The sequence below is a fragment of the Peromyscus leucopus genome, chromosome 17, assembly GCF_004664715.2.
Source record: "Peromyscus leucopus breed LL Stock chromosome 17, UCI_PerLeu_2.1, whole genome shotgun sequence".
Classification (NCBI taxonomy): Eukaryota; Metazoa; Chordata; class Mammalia; order Rodentia; family Cricetidae; genus Peromyscus; species Peromyscus leucopus.
Genome location: NC_051077.1, coordinates 4,097,283 through 4,115,506, shown reverse-complemented (window position 1 = coordinate 4,115,506; position 18,224 = coordinate 4,097,283). Strand labels below are relative to the sequence as shown.

Sequence of the window (18,224 nt, the reverse complement as noted above, 5' to 3'; positions counted from 1 at the left end):
GTGCACTCTGGGGGAAGTCACCCGCAGAGACAGGCCTGGGGAGCCCGTGAGAAAGTTGAACAGAGCCAGGGGCCTCCTTGCATCACGTTGGCATCAGCTCGGGGTGGTTCCAGCACTTGAAAACCAGATGACTCAAATGCTGCTGCGAGTTGCTGTCACACTTTTCAGTGGGGATGATGACACCAAGACCATGGAAGACACCACCGACCAGAAGATCGAAGATGACACTTTGCAGCTACCAAATACTCTTATTCAAATAGTTTGGGTGGGATTTTTCTATACATGAAGCCAAATGTATTTTGATATGGACCAAAAAAAAACATGAATCAGTATCAGTTCAGCATTTGTATATGCATGGTAAAATTTCTGTCTGAATCTATTCATTCATCAGTTCGTTCATTCAGCAAATATTGGGATGCCTCATGCCCAAGAATGTGTTAGGTGTTTGGGTGACAGCAGTGACCAAACTAAATGAAACCTCTGCCCTCTCAGGGCATCTATCCCAACAAGAGGCTACAGATTTCAGCCACGGAGCCAGCCCACCACACTATACAGTATGCCAGACTATGCCAATGACCCACAAAAATGTAATGCATTCTCTCTTCCTGAGCTTTCTATTCAGCAATGTGCAGATGTACTGGCCTCACCGTACTCTGCAAAAAAAAATTAACTAACACTGGTAACTTATTTAAGTAACATTTAGAATGCTTGGAAAACAGTAAGCACTCAATACACGTTACCCATTACTAGGCAAATGTTACAAGTCAGTAAGTTACACAGCACAGGAGAAAGAAGCAAGGAAGAAGGGCTCAAAGCTTTGGTCTTGACCTTGCTGAGAGGCACAAGTGTAGGAGGGAAGGACACAGTGTGGTGGGGAGGTCATTGCGGGTGGCAGGCCACTGGTGTGAAGCACTTGACTATGGATGATCAGGGAATGTGGCAGGCTGTTGGTGTGAAGTCCCTGGCTGTGGATGTAGCCACTGGTGCAGACTAGCCAGGAGGCCGTGGTGGCCAAGGGAATTGTTAAGGATAGCAGTGATGTGGCTGATGGTTGTGCAGACTCCGGACAAATCACCCAGGAGACAGGACTCACGGAGCCGAATCCTTGCTCTGGCTGCAGGGCACCCTCCAGCCTTCCTTCCAGGACCAAGGACAGGAGCTCTGAGACATGGAGGTTGGAGCATGCTAGCTTGTCCTCTGTTTCCTTTACTTCACAGTATAGGGAGATCATATTGTACTATTAAATATTTAAGTTCCACCTTTTTATGGCTGTACATTTTTATATTGTGGCTACGATGTAACAAATTTATTCCATCTCTCATTTTTCTTCCATTCCAGTATCATTCCAGGAAAACAAAGCTGTAGTGAGTGTTTGATAGCTAATCATGCTAGTCACAATTATTTCTTTAAGATAAGCTTCCAGAAGTGAACATCCCAGAACTAACTGCATGCAAACAAAGTTTTGTTTTGATTGAATGTTGTTGATGTTTAAGAAATACCATTATAGAAACAAGAAAAAGGGTAAATTGAAGAAATTTACTAAGTATTTCTACCATTTGTTTGCCTGGAAAAAAAAAAGCTGCATAACTCATCTTTCACAACAAAAATAAAACCTTGATTCTAATGATAGTGATGAAACAGAACATTTTGTTTTAAATTCAGAAATAGTGTATATACTAAAATGGCCTCAATATAATCTTGAAGCTAACTTTCAACCACTTAGGAAAATTTCTACATTTCCAATAATATATAGCTTCTACACTAAGCTTTTATCAGAAAAATAGTAAAAAAAAAAATATTTGTTCAGAAACTAAAATGGTAGTGTCATAAAATATAAATTATTTTAAAGAGCCCAAAGTTTCATGTTAAAAGCAAATAAACAAGTATATACAAACCCATTGGATGTGGTGATAAAGTTTCATATCTCACCTATACGCACACAACTCTGAAAAGCAATGGGTGATGATCTGACTGAGGACCCCATGGTGGCTGTACAGCTAGGTCAGTGGCTATGGATTTACTTATCACTCTGATGTTTATTGAGCAACAAGGTCCACAGCACTATGGCAGATATTGAAGACTGGCAGTTCTGTCCCTTTCATGGCTATCTCTCCAGTACCAAGGACAGCGAGTGGCCCAGGCATCCCACTGTGCTTTCCATGGTCTGTACCCTCCTAGAGTACAAAGCAAGGACTATGAGGATGACGCCATCTGGCATTAGGCCTGGGAAATATGCCACAGGGAAGCAACTGGGTCTGGAAAAGGAAGTATGAAAGATGAAAAATAAACCATTATTAGGAGTGGGGGAGATTGCTCAGTGGTTAGGAACACTTGCTCTTCATCCAGAAGACCCAAGCTCAGTTCCCAGAAGCCATATGGCTGCCCACAACTGTCTACACGTTCTCAAGGATCTGATTCCCTCTTCTGGCTCCAAAGGCACCAGACATGTACATGGCACACACATACATGCAGGTAAAACACATATAAAAATATTTTTCTTAAAGAAAACATTATTAAGTGTGGTTTTTTTAAAAAAAAAAAATATGTGGTACCTATGGCCAAATCAGGGACAAAGAACAACACAGAGTTACAAGATAGAGTGGTCCAGGAGTGGGGGGGGGGGGGGGGGAGGGGATTCTAAGCACCACAAAAGATAGAATGGTAACAGAAGAACAAAAATGAATTCCAAGTCAGAGCTGGGGAAATCCTCCCCCCCCCATGCTCAGTAGAATGCAGCTCCTGAGCTCGTTCATAGATGCAGCAGATCTTCCTGAATCAGGAGCAGTAGGTGATTAAGACCAAAGCTACCATCTTGGCAGATTTGGAAACGACCACAGTGTAAGGCATGCCACGGGACATGTGCTGGCCCAGGGAAGACTTTCTGAGACAAACACCTCCTAAGCTTCAGTGGGTGAGGTGGGAGAGCAAGGGGAAGTGGCAACGAGCCAGAGATGAGTCAGTGGGAACAAAGCTTGTCTCTAATTGGCCATGGCTGGGTTTACAACTTTTCAACTTCACGATGATACAGAAGGGTACCCATGCCACTCTTCCATTTTTTGCTTCCAGTAAAGCTACTGGATGTGTTATGATACACCCAACCCTAAAACAGACTTTTTTATTAGATAATTTTGCCCAGCTGTAGGCTAATGCCAATGTTTTGAGCACATTTAAATCAGGCAAGGCTAATCTATAACATTTGGTAGATGAATTAAATGCATATCTCACTTTTTGGTACTTTCAGTTAATGAAGAGCCTTCAGGTGGTAGGCTCATCTTAATTTTAGAAGCACTTGTTAAGCATAAGGACTCTCTCCACATGCTGTTACCATAGACATGCTATGGCTTACCTTACACTAAAACAGCATGTACCAAGACTTTAGGAAATATGTAGATACATAAAACTCAAAAGCTTGAGCTCTCCACAGGGTGGATATATACCATGGGTCACATGTATCTTTAACATTAACTATATTTGTGAATGATGCAAAAGCATGAAGACCCAGCCCTGCCTGTCTGATGGTCTTCTCACTGAGATTATGGATGACTAACGGACAAACACGTGGGCCCTCTTCTAGGTTATACTTGTGGGTTTTGTCTCTGGTTTCCATCTTAGTGTATCAGAAGACACAATCAGGAAGAAGACCCCACTCAAAAGGAGAATTTTCACATTTACATATCTGGATCAATAGGTTAAGAGAGTTCTCTCAAATTACCTAGCCCCTCTCTCCTCCTTAGATAGGGGCTGTGGGATACAGGCTAATTTTTTTTTAGAGAAGTTGTAAGTTAGCTACAGCAACTTCAAAGTTTTCTATCTTTTCAACTTTTCTTCCTAAAATGTCTCTTTCCTTGAAAGTTACGTAAGATTTTAGGTCTGAGTAGAGTTCTGTGTTCTTTAATGATCCAAATACCTAATAAAGTCATATAACCTATGACAGGCCCAGCCATTCATTCATCCCACTGCTGGAGAGAGGTGGCCCACCGCAGCTACACCCTGAGCATGAGAAGAATCACCAAAGCATAGGGAATAAATTCATACTGCATGTCAGAGATACTGGCAATCACTGAGGTCAATAATTCTTGAAAGTTTAGGCAAGAAAGGCTGGATAGTAAAGCACTGACTTTTATCACACAAGCATGAAAACCTCCCCAGTAACACCAGATGCAAAAGCTCTCACAGGGTCCTGCCTCTCTAGGGCCCCTTGAAGGACAGAGAACAACAGTTGTTTTCCTGAACCTATAAAAAGGGACACTATAAAGAAACCCTCAAGATTGCTTTTGGTAAGATGGCCATTTTTGCTATGTTAATCCTGCCAATCTATGAGCATGGGAGATCTTTCCATCTTCTGATATCTTCTACAATTTCTTTCTTCAAAGACTTGAAGTTCTTGTCATACAGGTCTTTCACTTGCTTGGTTAGTTACACCAAGATATTTTATATTATTTGAGGCAATTATAAAGAGTGTTGAGTCTCTGATTTCTTTCTCAGCCTACTTATCATTTGTATATAGGAGGGCTACTGATTTTTTTTTAGCTAATCTTGTACCCAGTCACTTGACTAAAGGTGTTTATCAGTTATAGGAGCTCCCTGGTAGAGTTTTTGGTGTTACTTATGTATACTATCATAACATCTGCAAATAATCATACTTTCACTTCTTCCTTTCCAATTTGTATCCCCTTGATTTCCTTTAGTTGTCTTATTGCTCTAGCTAGAACTTCAAGTACTATATTGAATAGGTATGGAGAGAGTAGACAACCTTGTCTTGTTCCTGATTTTAGTGGAATTTCTTTGAGTTCCTCTCCATTTAATTTGATGTTGGCAATAAGTTTGCTGTATATTGCTTTTATTATATTTAGGTATATCTCTTGTATCCCTGATCTCTTCAAGACTTTCATCATGAAGGGGTGTTGGATTTTGTCAAAGTTTTTTCAACATCTAATGAGATGATTATGTGTTGTTGTTTTTTTCAATTGGTTTATATGGTGGATTATATTTCTTGATTTTCATATATTGAACCATCCCTGCATCTCTGGGATGAAGCCTACTTGGTAATGGTGGATGACCTTTTGATGTGTTCTTGGATTCAGTTTGCCAGTATTATGTCTCTCAACTGAGGAATGGATAAAGAAAATGTGAAACATTTACAAAATAGAGTATTACTCAGCTGTTAAAAACAAGGACATCAGAAAATTTGAAGGCAAATGGTTGGAACTAGAAAAAAAAATCATCCTGAGTGAGGTAACCCAGACCAAGAAAGACAAACATGATATGTACTCACTCATAAGTGGATATTAGCTGTAAAATAAAGGATAACTATGCTACAATCCACAGATCTAGAGAGACTAGGTAACAAGGAGGGTTCACGGCGAACACCCAAATCTCCCTGGGAAGGGGAAATAGAAGAGATTTACTGAGTGGACTGAGGGCAGGTGGGGATGGGAACATGAGCAATCAGGTTTGGGAAGAGTACTGAAAGAGACTACTGGAAAGGGGGGCCCTTGGGGGTGAGGTAAAAACCTGGTGCAGGGGAATCTCCCAGGAATCTACAAGGAAGACCTCAGCTTAGACTCCTAGCAATAGGAGATACATAGCTTGAACTGGCCATCTCCTAGCCAGATTGGTGCCTAGCCCACTTGTCATCAGAGAGGCGTCATCCAGCAACTGATGCAGACCCACAACCAAATATTGGGCGGGGTTGGGGAATCCTACAGAAGAGCAGGAGAAAGGGGTGTAGGAGCCGGGGGGGGGGGTGTCAAGGATACCACAAGAACACTCACAGAATCAACTAAGCTCATAGGAGGTCTGAACTGACAACCAGGGAGCCTGTATGGGACTGACCTAGGCACTCTACATGTATATGACAGTTGTGTAGCTTGGTCATCTTGTGGGACTCCTAACAGCAGGCACAGTGGCTGTCTCTGACTTTTTTACAGGCCTTTGGGACCCTACTCCTCATACTGGGTCACCTTGCCTAGCCTTAACTCAAGGGGAGGTGCTTAGTCTTACTGACTTGATATGCCATGTTTTGTTGATACTCATGGGAGACCTGCCCTTTCCTAAACAGAAACGGAGGCAGAGGGGATGGAAACAGAAGAAGGATGGGGGGAAGGGACTTGGAGGAGAGGAGGGAGGGGAAACTGCAGCTGGGATGTAAAATGAATAAATAAATTATTTAAAAAGAAAAAAGAAACCCTGTTACTAATGGAGAGGACATCTCATTTCAGAGAAAATGGCAGGATCAAGGAAAATCAGCTGGTTAATTCCCATCGCTTTTGCCAAAGAGAGATTAATTAAGAACCAGATATATTGTCTGCCACTGCTCTGAAGCCCTGGAAGACAGAGCTGACCAAGGGCGGCTGCAGGATTTATACCAGCATGGGAACCTGTAATCCCACACCTCATCAGGATTAGAGCCCAGACACTTGGCCTCCTAAAAACCCGGAATGCTTTAGTTATGAATACAAGCGAATTGCCATGCTTGAGATTTCCGTACACAGATAACAACAACTGAAAATATTTCAGTAGATGCTAATAAAATGAGTGCTTATAAGATGAAAAACAAAAGCTAGTTAAAACTATGGTTGATTAAGAGCAATTTTAACTGCATAGAATGTTTTGCCCACTAACTTCCTGTGTGGTAAAGCTCTAATTCTTTTATAGCCAACGTACTGCAATGCTCTAAATATGACTTCCATCTGGCCAAAATGATGAATCACAGCTATTTTTATTGTAGCCAATGCATGATCATGGCATATCCATTCCAAGGGTCAATAAATAATATTTAATTAACTTCCTCATAAATTCTATAATCGAAGTGTACATCATTTTATTCCTTGGGTGACTGAGATGGGAGATTTTTCCCCCTCAAATATAATTATAAAAGAATATTATAGCATTAAAAAAATCCTATAACACTTAATAAAATACTAGAACTTTTTAGTTTTGCAGTTGAGCACGTTCTTGGTACACGAATTAAATTCTAAGACGCGGATTTTCGCTTCTAATTCAGTTTGGAATTTCTATCACTGTCAAAAATGAAGTGGACAAAAATAGGAGAAGCAACAGATTGCCACAGAGGAACATGCTTACGTCACTCTGGAGAAGTCACCGCCCTGCTGCTGAACTCCGTGAATCCCATGTGCCCTCGGTCACAGCACCTCAGGTATCTGCACGGGAGGCTCTGGCCTCCTCCAGCAGCACCCGCTTAGGCTACCTTCACTATGACTCCAGAAGGCTGGGGGCTGCAAAGGGAACAATGCTCCTCGCTGCTCAACCTGGAAGGTCGCTCCAGGGAAGACAAAAGTTCTGGGCTGGGGTGGGGCAGGGAATAATTTTAATTATGTTCCTTTGAGTTATTTGGCATAGCAGTCACCATTTGGTGTATTACCCTTTGACCTAAAAATGCAAGGTATGTACAGGCAGGTCAGAGCAGAAGCATATGGCCCACTGACTTAACGGAAGAGATGGTTTCGGAAGCCAGCAGAGGAACAGGACGTAGCACATCTCGGAGAACAAACCCCACACTAACTAGATCACCCCTGTGGAGTGGCTGGAGAGGCCGTGCTGTATCTGGGGACTACACCCTGTCTCCTTTCATTAGGTTTATGTTTCCTCCCAGCCCAGATGTGTTTGAGCAGAGGACTCCCTGGTGCCTGACAGCCGTGCCTGCCAGATGTGGGGCATAAAATATTCTCATTTGTTCTCTTCTAAGTAATGAAAAAGTCACATCATCTAAAAGGAAGTGGTATGCACACTCTACAATTACCATGGAAGCCAAATCTGTGTGAGTCACCCAACTGCCTGCACAAGACAATTTGGCTACTGGAAAATCCTGATTAATGGCATTTTTTAAACAACAGAGTAACAACCTGACCTGCCAAAAAAATTATTATTTTTTCATCATATCACCAGTATTTTTTTTATTTTTGGTCTTGGCTATGTAGTACCTCCCACAGCGAATATGAAGACGAAAATCATGTTGTACTGCACCTTAACTTTAAGTCTATATATTGATGGGGAGGTTGAATTAAGTAAGTCAGCTTCGGACTTATACACTGCCCTGAACCGGTCGTGGACTACTTTGGACCACGCTGAGACTCCAGGTTCTTTTCTCATTCCAAATGCAATTGGTTCATGGACTGTACAATAAGGCACTCACATAGGTAACTGGGATCCAAGGTAACGGTCAGATCTCAAGGTTGTAGGCTGATGTACCCGCACTGGCCACTAACAGCAATCCCAAGGCTCCAAGTCCAGATAGCTCCCTCTCGCCTCCAAGTAGGAGACACCAGGAGGAAGAACTAGCTGCGCTTTAATCTCCAGCCCTGAAACGCCCACAGCCTAGGCTGGCAGAGTTCATCAACACCGAGGGCGAATTGGCTGCCCGTTGCTTTTATTTTCTCACTGATACAACACAGCCGACGCTGATTAAGTCAGTCACGCATTTGGATTTCGACCCGGGCCGGAATCGACATCCATTTGTAGGAAAAGCGACCTGCGGGCGGCTCGCACCACATTCCCGAAGTGTAGGAGCGCCACACAGGGTGTTGTGAGTTTCGGGTGCGGATCGCTAAGCAGCCGCGGCGCTCCGGGTTCCCCTCCACCTGCGACACCCTGCACCCGCCTAGACGCCGCCCGCGGCCCTTGCCCACCTCTCCTAACTCGGTCTAGAGCCCCAGCCCCTATCTCGGATCCCAGAGGAGCACCTCCCGCCCCCCTGCCGCTCCAAGAGGGTAGGCTAGGAATCCCCGGCCCCACCTGGCCGGCGCCAAGCCGAGGAGCCCGGTGCCTGCCGCCCCCCATCCCTTCGCGCGCAGGGCTGTAATAATTACATCCTCATTATTTCTTCTGCGATCGTTAGGGAAAGAGCCCGAGAGCAGCAACAGCAGCTGCCGGGGGAGGCTTAGTTACAAAACCCTGCGCTGGGTAGCGCTTCGCTTAGCAACCACCCCTAAAAAAGCCCCCGTGCTCCCGGCTCGCACTTGGAGAGCCCAGCAGCGGCTACCCCCTCCCAACCCCTAGGCCCAGGCCCTGCTCGTCGCGACGGCTGCAGCAAAGGGCACAAGTGGCCCCTCCCCGCCTCCGCGACCCCAGCGCCCTGTAGCACCGGCTCCTGAGCACCTTCCATTCATTCCCAGTCTGAGTCCCCGGGGCCACCTGGGCTTGGGGGGAGGGGGAGCTCGGGTCGCTCCCCACTGCCCCACCAGCCCCCTCGCTGGCCAGCGCCCCAGGCTGCACCCCGTTACCCGGCCTCGCGGAGCGGGGAATTTCACACCTCCGCCTCGCTCCTGTAGCCGGGGAGCCCGTGTGCCAGCAACCCTGCCACCGGGCTCTGCAGCCCGGAAGGAAGGACCCCAGCGGCGGACCCCGGAGCACCGGCCACCCCTAAGGTTATCTCACACTCCCGGAGCATGTTCCTAGTAGCCTCCTACCCCCAACACAGCCGCCTAGGCAGGGCCCACGCGGGTCGGTCTCGCAGCACCGCCCCCTCCCTGCCCCGACGGCTCTCGCCACTTAGCGCCCCGGTCCCCGCATCCCAGTCCCCGCGGCCCCGCGCGTCTCGCACCTTCCTCAGAGCGGACATCCTTGGGCTTTTCCTAGTTCAGAAGATGCCGAGCGACATAGCAAGGTGGCCACCCTTCAGGCCAGGCGGCGCGCACAGCACTGCCGCCAGCTCCCAGGCTCCAGAATCCTTGGGTCCGTGCGTCGATCCGCAGTCTGTCTGTCCGCCGCCGCCGCTGCCGCTGCCGCCGCCGCCGCGCGCTCCAACCCCGTTCGAGCCCAGCGCACGGTCGGTCCTCACGGCCGGCGCCTGCGCACTCGGCGCCCGGGGAGGCACCGGCGCACTGGGGGGCGGCCGGTGCGTGGCTCCATCTGAGGAAGGGCCCAGTGCCGCGCGCCTAGGGGGAGCGCTCAGGCCGCTGTGCGGCTGCCAATGGCAAGCCTGGCCCGGAGATCGCATGGCGCGCATGGCCCGGGAGCCCGCGCACAGCAGGTCCCAACTGTTGCGCGCAGAGCACTGGGTCACTCGAGGACAGTGAAGGTACCGGGCGGGGGAGCAGAGAGGTCCCACACTGCAAGTGTTCGGCGTGTTTGTAGGTCAGCGTGCGAGCCCACACACAAGCCAATGCGCCTGGAAAGGTCTAGCTCCATCTGAATCAAGATGTGGCATCTGCAGACGCATTGGGTGCACCGGACTCTGCCCGGTGAAGTCCCCCACATCTGTTGGGCTCCCAGGTCAGAGAGAGGGAGCGCTAGAAGACAGATCTGTTACAAAGCTTCTTACAGCCACTGAGAGTGCGTACACAGGTGCTCCGGGCTCTGAAATACAGCCTCTGTTTCCACCTGTTACCTGCCCGCCCGGTAAACTGCACGGTGCCGTGCTCAGAGGAATCAGGGATCCTCCAGTGGCACCCCTGGTACCTCGAATAGCAATCCTCATTAATAAACCTGGTCCAGACACAGGGAAAAGAGATGGTGTCAGCCACTTGTTTGCTGCAGCAGCATATAGATAGACGTATGAAGTGTGAAAGTGGAAGCGAATAATAATAATAATAACAATAATAACAATGGTTGTTTATCCTTTTATCTCAGAGAAGTCAGGAAGGCAACCAATAACTGTCTGGCAAACTTAGCAAAATTAGCCACGTTGTGATGGAACCTAGTTAGACTCGTGGGAACATCCTCCTCAGATCTGTCAGCCTGTCAAGAAGAAAAGCTATTGTGGCCTAGAGTAAAATGCCCTGGCAACTGAAGGCATAGTTTGAGACTGTACTCTGGGGCACTACCATTACAACTAGCTAACCTTGGGCAAGTCACAGGGCTCCATGTAAACGTAAATGTAAAAGGGGGCTTTGTCTCCATGGTTAAGATGTTTAAATGTGACCAAAACTTAATCAGCAAGGAGAATATTTACAAAAAAAATGGACAGGTGTAGAATGGAAGAGAGGCACATGAACAACCCAATATTTTCCAAAATTCCAAGATCTTTACACAAAAACAGTCTCCATAAAATGTTTTTCATATAATCAGTCAACAACTTCAGTGTACTTTAAAAGCAAAATACAAATTGTGAGAGATACTTAAATGACTCAAAGAAACCTGACATACCTTCTTAGTGTTTTTAAAATATTCCAATGGGTTTCTCAGTGGAAAGCCATATTTCAAATAATTTTCACTTATTTGAAATGTGGCTTTCCAAAAACTTCAAACCAAAAATCTAGATGGCATATCAAGTTTTAAAATTCTAGTAACCATTTTCTCTCCTCCTCTCCACCCGGGTCCCCATCTTCCCATTCATTTACTTGCCATCTCATGCAATGGTAGCAACCAAAGAAACACAAGTGGTACTTAGAATGAGTGCTTACTTATGTGTTGTGGACGTGTGAACAAAACAGAAAAAAAAAAAAAAAAAAGATTGTCACTGGGCACACATCCCGTCTTGGGATGGAGCCACACTACAGTTATGGGAGTATACTCGTGGATTACATTTGCTTCTATGAAGGAACTGTACTGTGTCGTTGGAAAATGAAAAGGACAGTGAATAGTTTACGTTGTTAAGGAAGTATTAATGAGGGTGCCATTACATGAAATCTTCCTCTGGATTTGCCTCACAGGAGGTCCCAAGACATGGTTTTGAGTGTAGGTCATTTATTTGAAAGCCTTATCTCTGGAAACTAAACGGGAATAGAAAGCGTGGGAAAGGCAAGGAAAAGTAATAAAGGGTGTGTCATCAGGGTGATCTCTCCTTCAGGCAGCTGGGGCCAATCCTATTGAAGAACAGTCTGAGATGTACTTCAGAACTGCCTCCATCCTCCCCCTCCCCTCTGCTTCCCCTGCTGAGCAGCATTGATAATGTCAAAGAAAGCCACCTTCAGAGTTGACTATGGATGAGGTGAAGCCAGAGGTTGGCTTCTACCAAAGCTCCCAAGAACAGGATGGGGTGTGCAGTAAAGCAGGGGTGGGGGGTGGGAGTGGGATGGATGGATTCTGGAAGTAGGAAGAACGGGCCTGACGACCCAGAGACTTGCCTTTTCTTGTCAATGACTAGTTAGATTAGGAACTGAGAGACCATCCAGAATGTGGACTGACAGACAGTGCTTGGGAGGTTTTGTAACACATTTAAAAGACTTGGAATAATGTCTTAGATACAATGTAATTTTATGTGGGATTTTGACCAGGACATTAGGATTTTCTTCATGACATTTGCTGACAAAAAGACATTTGTATTTATTCCTTCTTTTTATTTCCTTTTCTTGTCTCATTACATTAGCTAGCATTTCTAGTATGATATTGAAATCAGTGGTTAGAGGGACTATCCTTGCCTTTGTAGGAAAGCTTCTAATTGTTCCCCCCCCTTGATGGTGATATTTGCAGAATTTTTTGTAAATGTTCTTTATTAAGTTAAGTAAATTATCTTTTATTTATTGTTGACTGAGAGGGTTTTTGTTTGTTGTTTGCTGTTTTTATAAATCATGAACTAGTGTTAGATTTTGTCAAATGTTTTCTCCATTTTCTTTTCTTTTGATTCTGGTCCTGTAATGGGCTAGAGGGAGTGAGTTTTTAAAATGTTTATTTTGTGTTATGTGCATAAGTATGTTTGCCCAAACGTGTGTATGTGCACCAGCGTGCATGCCTGGTGCTTTCGGAGGGCAGACGGTATCAGAGCTCCCGGAACTTCGGTTCCAGATGGTTGTGAACCACCATGTGAGTACCGGAAACTGAACCCAGGTTCTGTGCAAAAACAGCAAGAGTTCTTAACCACCGAGCCATCTCTCCTGCTCTGCAGTGATTGTTTTAGATTTTTAAAAAGACCTTTTTGGTTGCAGTGAACAGAAGAGGTGGAATGGTCGTGGGGTAAGAGTTGGGAAACACCAGGAGGGGTAGGGAAGAGATCAGCGTTCAAATGGAATCTCCATGAGAGGTGGGGACACGAATTAGATGTGACCTTTCTGGATAGGTCTGTGGGCGAAAGAGAAGGAAGCAATTGCATTTCCCAAGGCTAGCCTGGCTGCCCAGTGGATGGTGCCTGTGGCTGACGGGGAGTGATACAGGAGTGCTCCTGTCTGCTGGAGTTCTGGGGGAACTGTAGCAAGCAGAAGCTGGTATAGTGGTCTGCATCCAGGGTCTTCTGTTTTCTTGAACCATCATCACACTTTCGTGTCTTGTAGTCCAATGAAATTCATTGTCACCAAAGACCGTCAAGACCTGCCCTCGACAAATCCAGCTGTTCATTCAAACGGGTAAACCTTCCTTTGACGTGGCTGCAGGACAGTTGTCATTTTTTGTCCCCTCTAGTCACACCTTCCCTTGGGCCAGAGCTGGAGCCTCTTCATCTCTCAACTTTCCAAAGGTGAGAAGCCGTCGTGGCTCAGTTCTTAGCCACTCCTCTGGTCACATTCATTCCCTCCATGGTTTCCTAAGCTTATGTATCAAATGCTGCTCTGCACCACTTAACAAAAGGCCTCCCAAAGGATCCCCATATCAACCTGAAACCCCAACTTTTCCAGTTCTGAACCCAAATCCTGAACCCATTCTAGATTCCCCCTTTTCCATCACAGACCAATCTGAGGACTTGGAACATCTCTTTTGCTTTGCCTTCAAACGCATCCACACCCTGACATCTCCTCTCACAATCTTCAATGTTGCAGCCCAGATGCTAACCACCAACATTCTCCTTATTGCAACCGCCGCACAGTGGTCTCTTGCAATGCAGTTTACTCTCAGTAGAGAAGCTGAAGCCACTTCTTGAACATTTACATCAGATCATTTCACTTCTAGGCTCAAAACTGATCAATTTTCCACATCTCCGTGAGACGTTCAATGTTGCTTCTTCCATGATCGTCACCGGCGAAGCAGAATAAGGCAGCAAAGACCAATTATTAGGTACTGATCTATTGATTTATTTCGTGATTCACTCAAAGCACCGCTTGTACTGCCTATTTGCCAAGCATGCCTTCGCCTCCTACCTGGAACAGAATGACCATGACCAGGAGAGATAGTGGTAACATTGGGTCATGTTGCCCTTAACAACCTGCAGACTGCCATTTTGGCTTCTGTACAATATCACTCGCTTGCCACCACCACCCCGCCCCCCACCTTGTAGTTTTAGAGTATAAAACGCTAATACAAACTGGACCCCAACCGAGGCCTTTCAGGAACTATCCTGGCTTGAGTTCATCAGTAACATCTCTGCCCTTCCTCTCTCACTGATATAGGAGAGCTTATTCCAAAGAGTCCGGACACACCCCAGGCCGCGCCTTCTCTCCTCCCTGATCCCTACCGGCATCAGATCTCCCAAACAAAGGCTGGCAGGCAGGCACTTGACTTGAACCATAGTTTGTCTTCTTTTCTGTTTTGAGCATTTTCTTCATAATATCAGGTCTTCCTCGTTCATCTCCTCAAGTCTGTGCTTGTTAACCTCCACTAACCAAAGAAAGACGTCTGCTTTGTGTGTTTCGTGATAAACTCGCTGCTTATAACCCTGCGTTGTTTCTCTTCGAAGAGCTCGTCTCTTTGGGATATGGTCCTTACAGTCTTCTTTGTCCTGCACCTCTCCTGTCTGACCTTTCATGGACGTCTATTCCAGCTTGCAGGTCGTGCAGACACTCGGCAGGCATGCTTCCGAAGAAGCAATTCCAAGGACGGAAGAGTCAATGTCAGCAGGGCACAAGGGTGTCCCAGCGCGGTAGCACCGCCAGGCTTTAAAAGCAAAGTGCCTTGGGTGAAAGACAACACAAAGAGAGGGGCCGGTAGACGCGAAGCAGAGGGGAGGCGCGGTCCGTGGGTGGGCACCGCTGGTGTGCGGGCGCACCATTCCCGCCAGCAGACAGTGACAGGGGGCGCGGAACGAAGAGCAGGTCGGAGCCGAGAGAGGGACCTTGTCTTGCCTCAAGCTTCCAGGTCTTCCTTCTCTCCTCAGCAACCTTTCTCCAGCTTGCACCCCAAGTTCCGCAAGTGTGCAGAGCCCGTACCGTCCCCAGCTGTGTCTTGGCCCAAACCCATCAGAGGGGCAAACCCTGGAGAGGCCGCTGCGGTGCCCCTTACCTTCCGCGCAGGCTCCAGAGCCAGGCTCCTAGAGGCAGAGCTTAAGCCCCGCCCAGGCCCCACACGAGCCAATAAAACGCTGTATATGGATGATTGGCACCCAGCGGCGGGGAATTCGGGTCCGGATTAGGCACTGCTAATATTGTGGGCGGGCCTACGCGAGAGGAATCCGGAAGCGCCAGGCGCTCGTCTGGCGGCCGCTGGGGCCCAGGATCCCGGCTGGGGTCCAGGATGTCTGCTCATCGGAAGCACGGTAGGCAGGAAGGGCGGCACGTGAGCGGAAACTGGGTCTGGGACCCGCAGGGGTGGAGGGTGTCCTCCTGTTGTGACCTGTGGGCGTGGTAGGCTGATGGGGGGGATCGTGGGTCTTGAGGGACCTTAAGTATCTAGGACAGGGCGGGTATGATGGGCCCTGAGGGGGCCCGGGGTGTGGGGGGGGACGTGGAGTGTGTGGGGCCCGTCTGCTGTAGTGGGTTCCTCCTGCTGCTGGCTGGGTCGGGAGGGTGTTGCAGCCTTTCAGGGGTCTTCGTTGTCTCTGCGACCTCACTGGTGGAGCAGAGTCCTCCAGAGCCTCGATGTCCTCACAAGCTGGGGCGTGGGAATAGGGTGTGTTTTGGGGGGCGGTGGGGAGTAACACAAGACCTAGCCTTTGGAGGGCTGCCTCCACCCACCCAGGGCAGCCAGGCCAGCCCTCTGTTCCTATGGTCCTCATCTCTGGGTTAGCGTCTGCAGGTCCTGGAAATGCAGATCTTGTAATGGGAGTAGAGACTATCATGCTTCTCTGTGTTTAAAACATGCTTCTCCTATGAAAGGAAAAAAGGAAGAAAAAAAAAAAAAGCCAGTGTCAGCTGTATATAGTTTATAAATATCTGCTTAAAAAGTAGGAAACTAGTTTCTCAGCAAGCGAGAAAGGCATGAACGAGTTAGTAAAAATCCCCAGTCTGTGTATTTTTTTTCCTGTGTAGAAAATTGTACTAGTGACCACCCACTTCAGCCCCAGGGAGTTCCCACTTTCATCTAATTGCCTCCCCCAACCCCCAAAAAAGTAAGACCATCTCAGGGGTTAGAAAGGACATAACCATTTCGAAACAATCAGATGTGGTGTTCCAAAATGGACATCAGGGTTCTTTAGCGTGTAGCAGAACCTTGCTGTAATCTCCCACCGGAAGAGAGTCCAAACACTGTACTGGTTAACATATGTTCAGCTGTCTCCTGCATTCTGAGTTGGTGCCTCACCCCATGCTTCATCTTCTTGCTTTCCCTTCTATGTCTCAGATGCTTCTAAACCTGACATTACATGCTTTTTCCTGAGCAGAATAAAGCAGCTAGCCAACTTTAAAAACCTTTATAGCCTCACTAAATTCAAATAAAATGAAGGGAATTTTTCCATTGTTTTCATCAGTCACTAAACTACCCCCTGAAAATAGTCTCTTTTTCTATTGGAGAGAATGTATGACAGAATTATCAGGTGCAATTTAAGTAGTTTAAGAATACTGTGTTTGCAAAGATACACCCACAAAAAACTGCTAGCAATGGCCGAGAGACAGCCGGGACTGATCTACTCTGGTGATGGGATGGCCAAACACCCTAATAGTTGTGCCAGAAACCCCATCCAAGGACTGAGGAATCTGGATGCAGAGATCCACAGCTAGGCCCCGGTTGGAGCGCCGGGAGTCTAATTAGTGAGAAAGAGGAGGGTTTATATGAGCCAGAATTGTTGAAACCAAGGTTGGATAAAGCACAGGGACAAATAGCCAAACGAATGGAAACACATGAACTGTGAACCAAAGGCTGGAGGGCCCCCAACTGGATCAGGCCCTCTGAATAGGTGAGACAGTTGATTGGCTTGATCTGTTTGGGAGGCATCTAGGCAGTGGTACCAGGTCCTGGGCTCATTGCATGAGTTGGCTGTTTGAAACCTGGGACTTAGGCAGGGACGCTTGGCTCAATCTGGGAGGAGGGGACTGAATCTGCCTGGACTGAGTCTATCAGGTCGATCTCAGTCCTCAGGGGAGGCCTTGCTCTGGAGGAGGTGGGAATGGGGGTGAGCTGGGGGGAAGGGAGGGGGCAGGAAGGGGGAGAACAAAGGAATCTGTGGCTGTTATGTAGAACTGAATAGTATTGTAAAATAAAATAAAATAAAATAATTAAAAAATAATAATAAAAGGGAATATATGCCACTAAAAAAAAAAAAAAAGAATGCTGTGTTTGGAGCACTCGGGAGGCAGAAGCAGGCAGATGATCTCTGTGAGTTCAAGGCCAGCCTGGGCTACTGAGTGAGTTCCAGGACAGGCTCCAAAGATACACAGAGAAACCCTGTCTCAAATAAATAAATAAATAAATAAATAAATAAATAAATAAATAAATAAATAAATAAATGTTGTGTTTGGAGGGAGGAAGATAGATGATGAATAAATCTTGATAGTACAAAGTGGAAGTGGAAGAAGCTGGAGACATGGCTCAGTGGTTAAGAGCACTGGCTGCTCTTCCAGGTTCCCAGTATCCTCATGGTGGCTCCTAACTTTCTGTAACTCCAGTTCCAGGGGATATGGTGATATTTTGTTTGTGATCTAACAAAGCCTGCCTGAAGATCCGAGTGTGGAGCTAAGCCACTAGTTAGCCATAGAGACCAGGCAGTGGTAACACACACCTTTGATCCCAGTACTTGAGATCTCACGCCTTTAATCCCAGCACTAGGGAGGTAGAGACAGGAAGTGATATGGCTGGGCAGAGAGAGGAATATAAGGTGGGAGGAGACAGAAGCTCAGATCCCATTCAGGCTGAGGATTTCCTAGAGGTAAATCTTTCTAGTGGCTGCTGCTCTGCTTCTCTGTTCTTTCAGCTTTCACCCTGATATCCGACTCTGAGTTTTTATTATTAAGGCCAATTAGGATTCGTGCTACAAGGAAATCTGTCTGGCCTCCCATATGTACCAGACACACACATGGTACACAGACATACATAAAGGCAAAACACCCATACATGTAAGATAGATAGATAGGTATGTTTATGTGTATATGTATATATTTATTTAAACATATACAAATACACATGTATATCTATATTTTATATAGCTATAATGTAATGAAAAACAAAATTAATTTTTCTTCTTTTCTAAACATGATTGGCTGAAGAGCCCTAATGCTGGGAAACAAGCTCTGAGACCTGAGTCGGAATAAAAA

The 18,224-nt window shown here is 46.6% G+C and overlaps 2 protein-coding genes across 5 annotated transcripts in view; one reads left to right on the top strand and one right to left on the bottom strand.

Annotated features, from left to right (window-relative positions):
* Dlgap2 (DLG associated protein 2) overlaps window positions 1–9,884 on the bottom strand; it is a 742,630-nt gene extending 732,746 nt beyond the window's left edge. The window contains exon 1 of one of the 3 annotated variants that reach the window (XM_028881224.2): window positions 9,563–9,884. In XM_028881224.2, the coding sequence (XP_028737057.1) occupies window positions 9,563–9,580 (18 nt within the window). In that variant the 5' untranslated portion in view covers window positions 9,581–9,884. The remainder of the gene's footprint in view (window positions 1–9,562) is intronic. The other 2 variants (XM_028881221.2, XM_028881222.2) reach the window with 2 other exon arrangements.
* A 5,323-nt stretch (window positions 9,885–15,207) lies between these two features.
* The window catches only part of Erich1 (glutamate rich 1), a 71,923-nt gene continuing 68,906 nt past the window's right edge, over window positions 15,208–18,224 (top strand). For both annotated transcript variants that reach the window (XM_028881226.2, XM_028881225.2), the window contains exon 1: window positions 15,208–15,295. In XM_028881226.2, coding sequence (XP_028737059.1) covers window positions 15,274–15,295 — 22 coding nt within the window. In that variant the 5' untranslated portion in view covers window positions 15,208–15,273. The remainder of the gene's footprint in view (window positions 15,296–18,224) is intronic.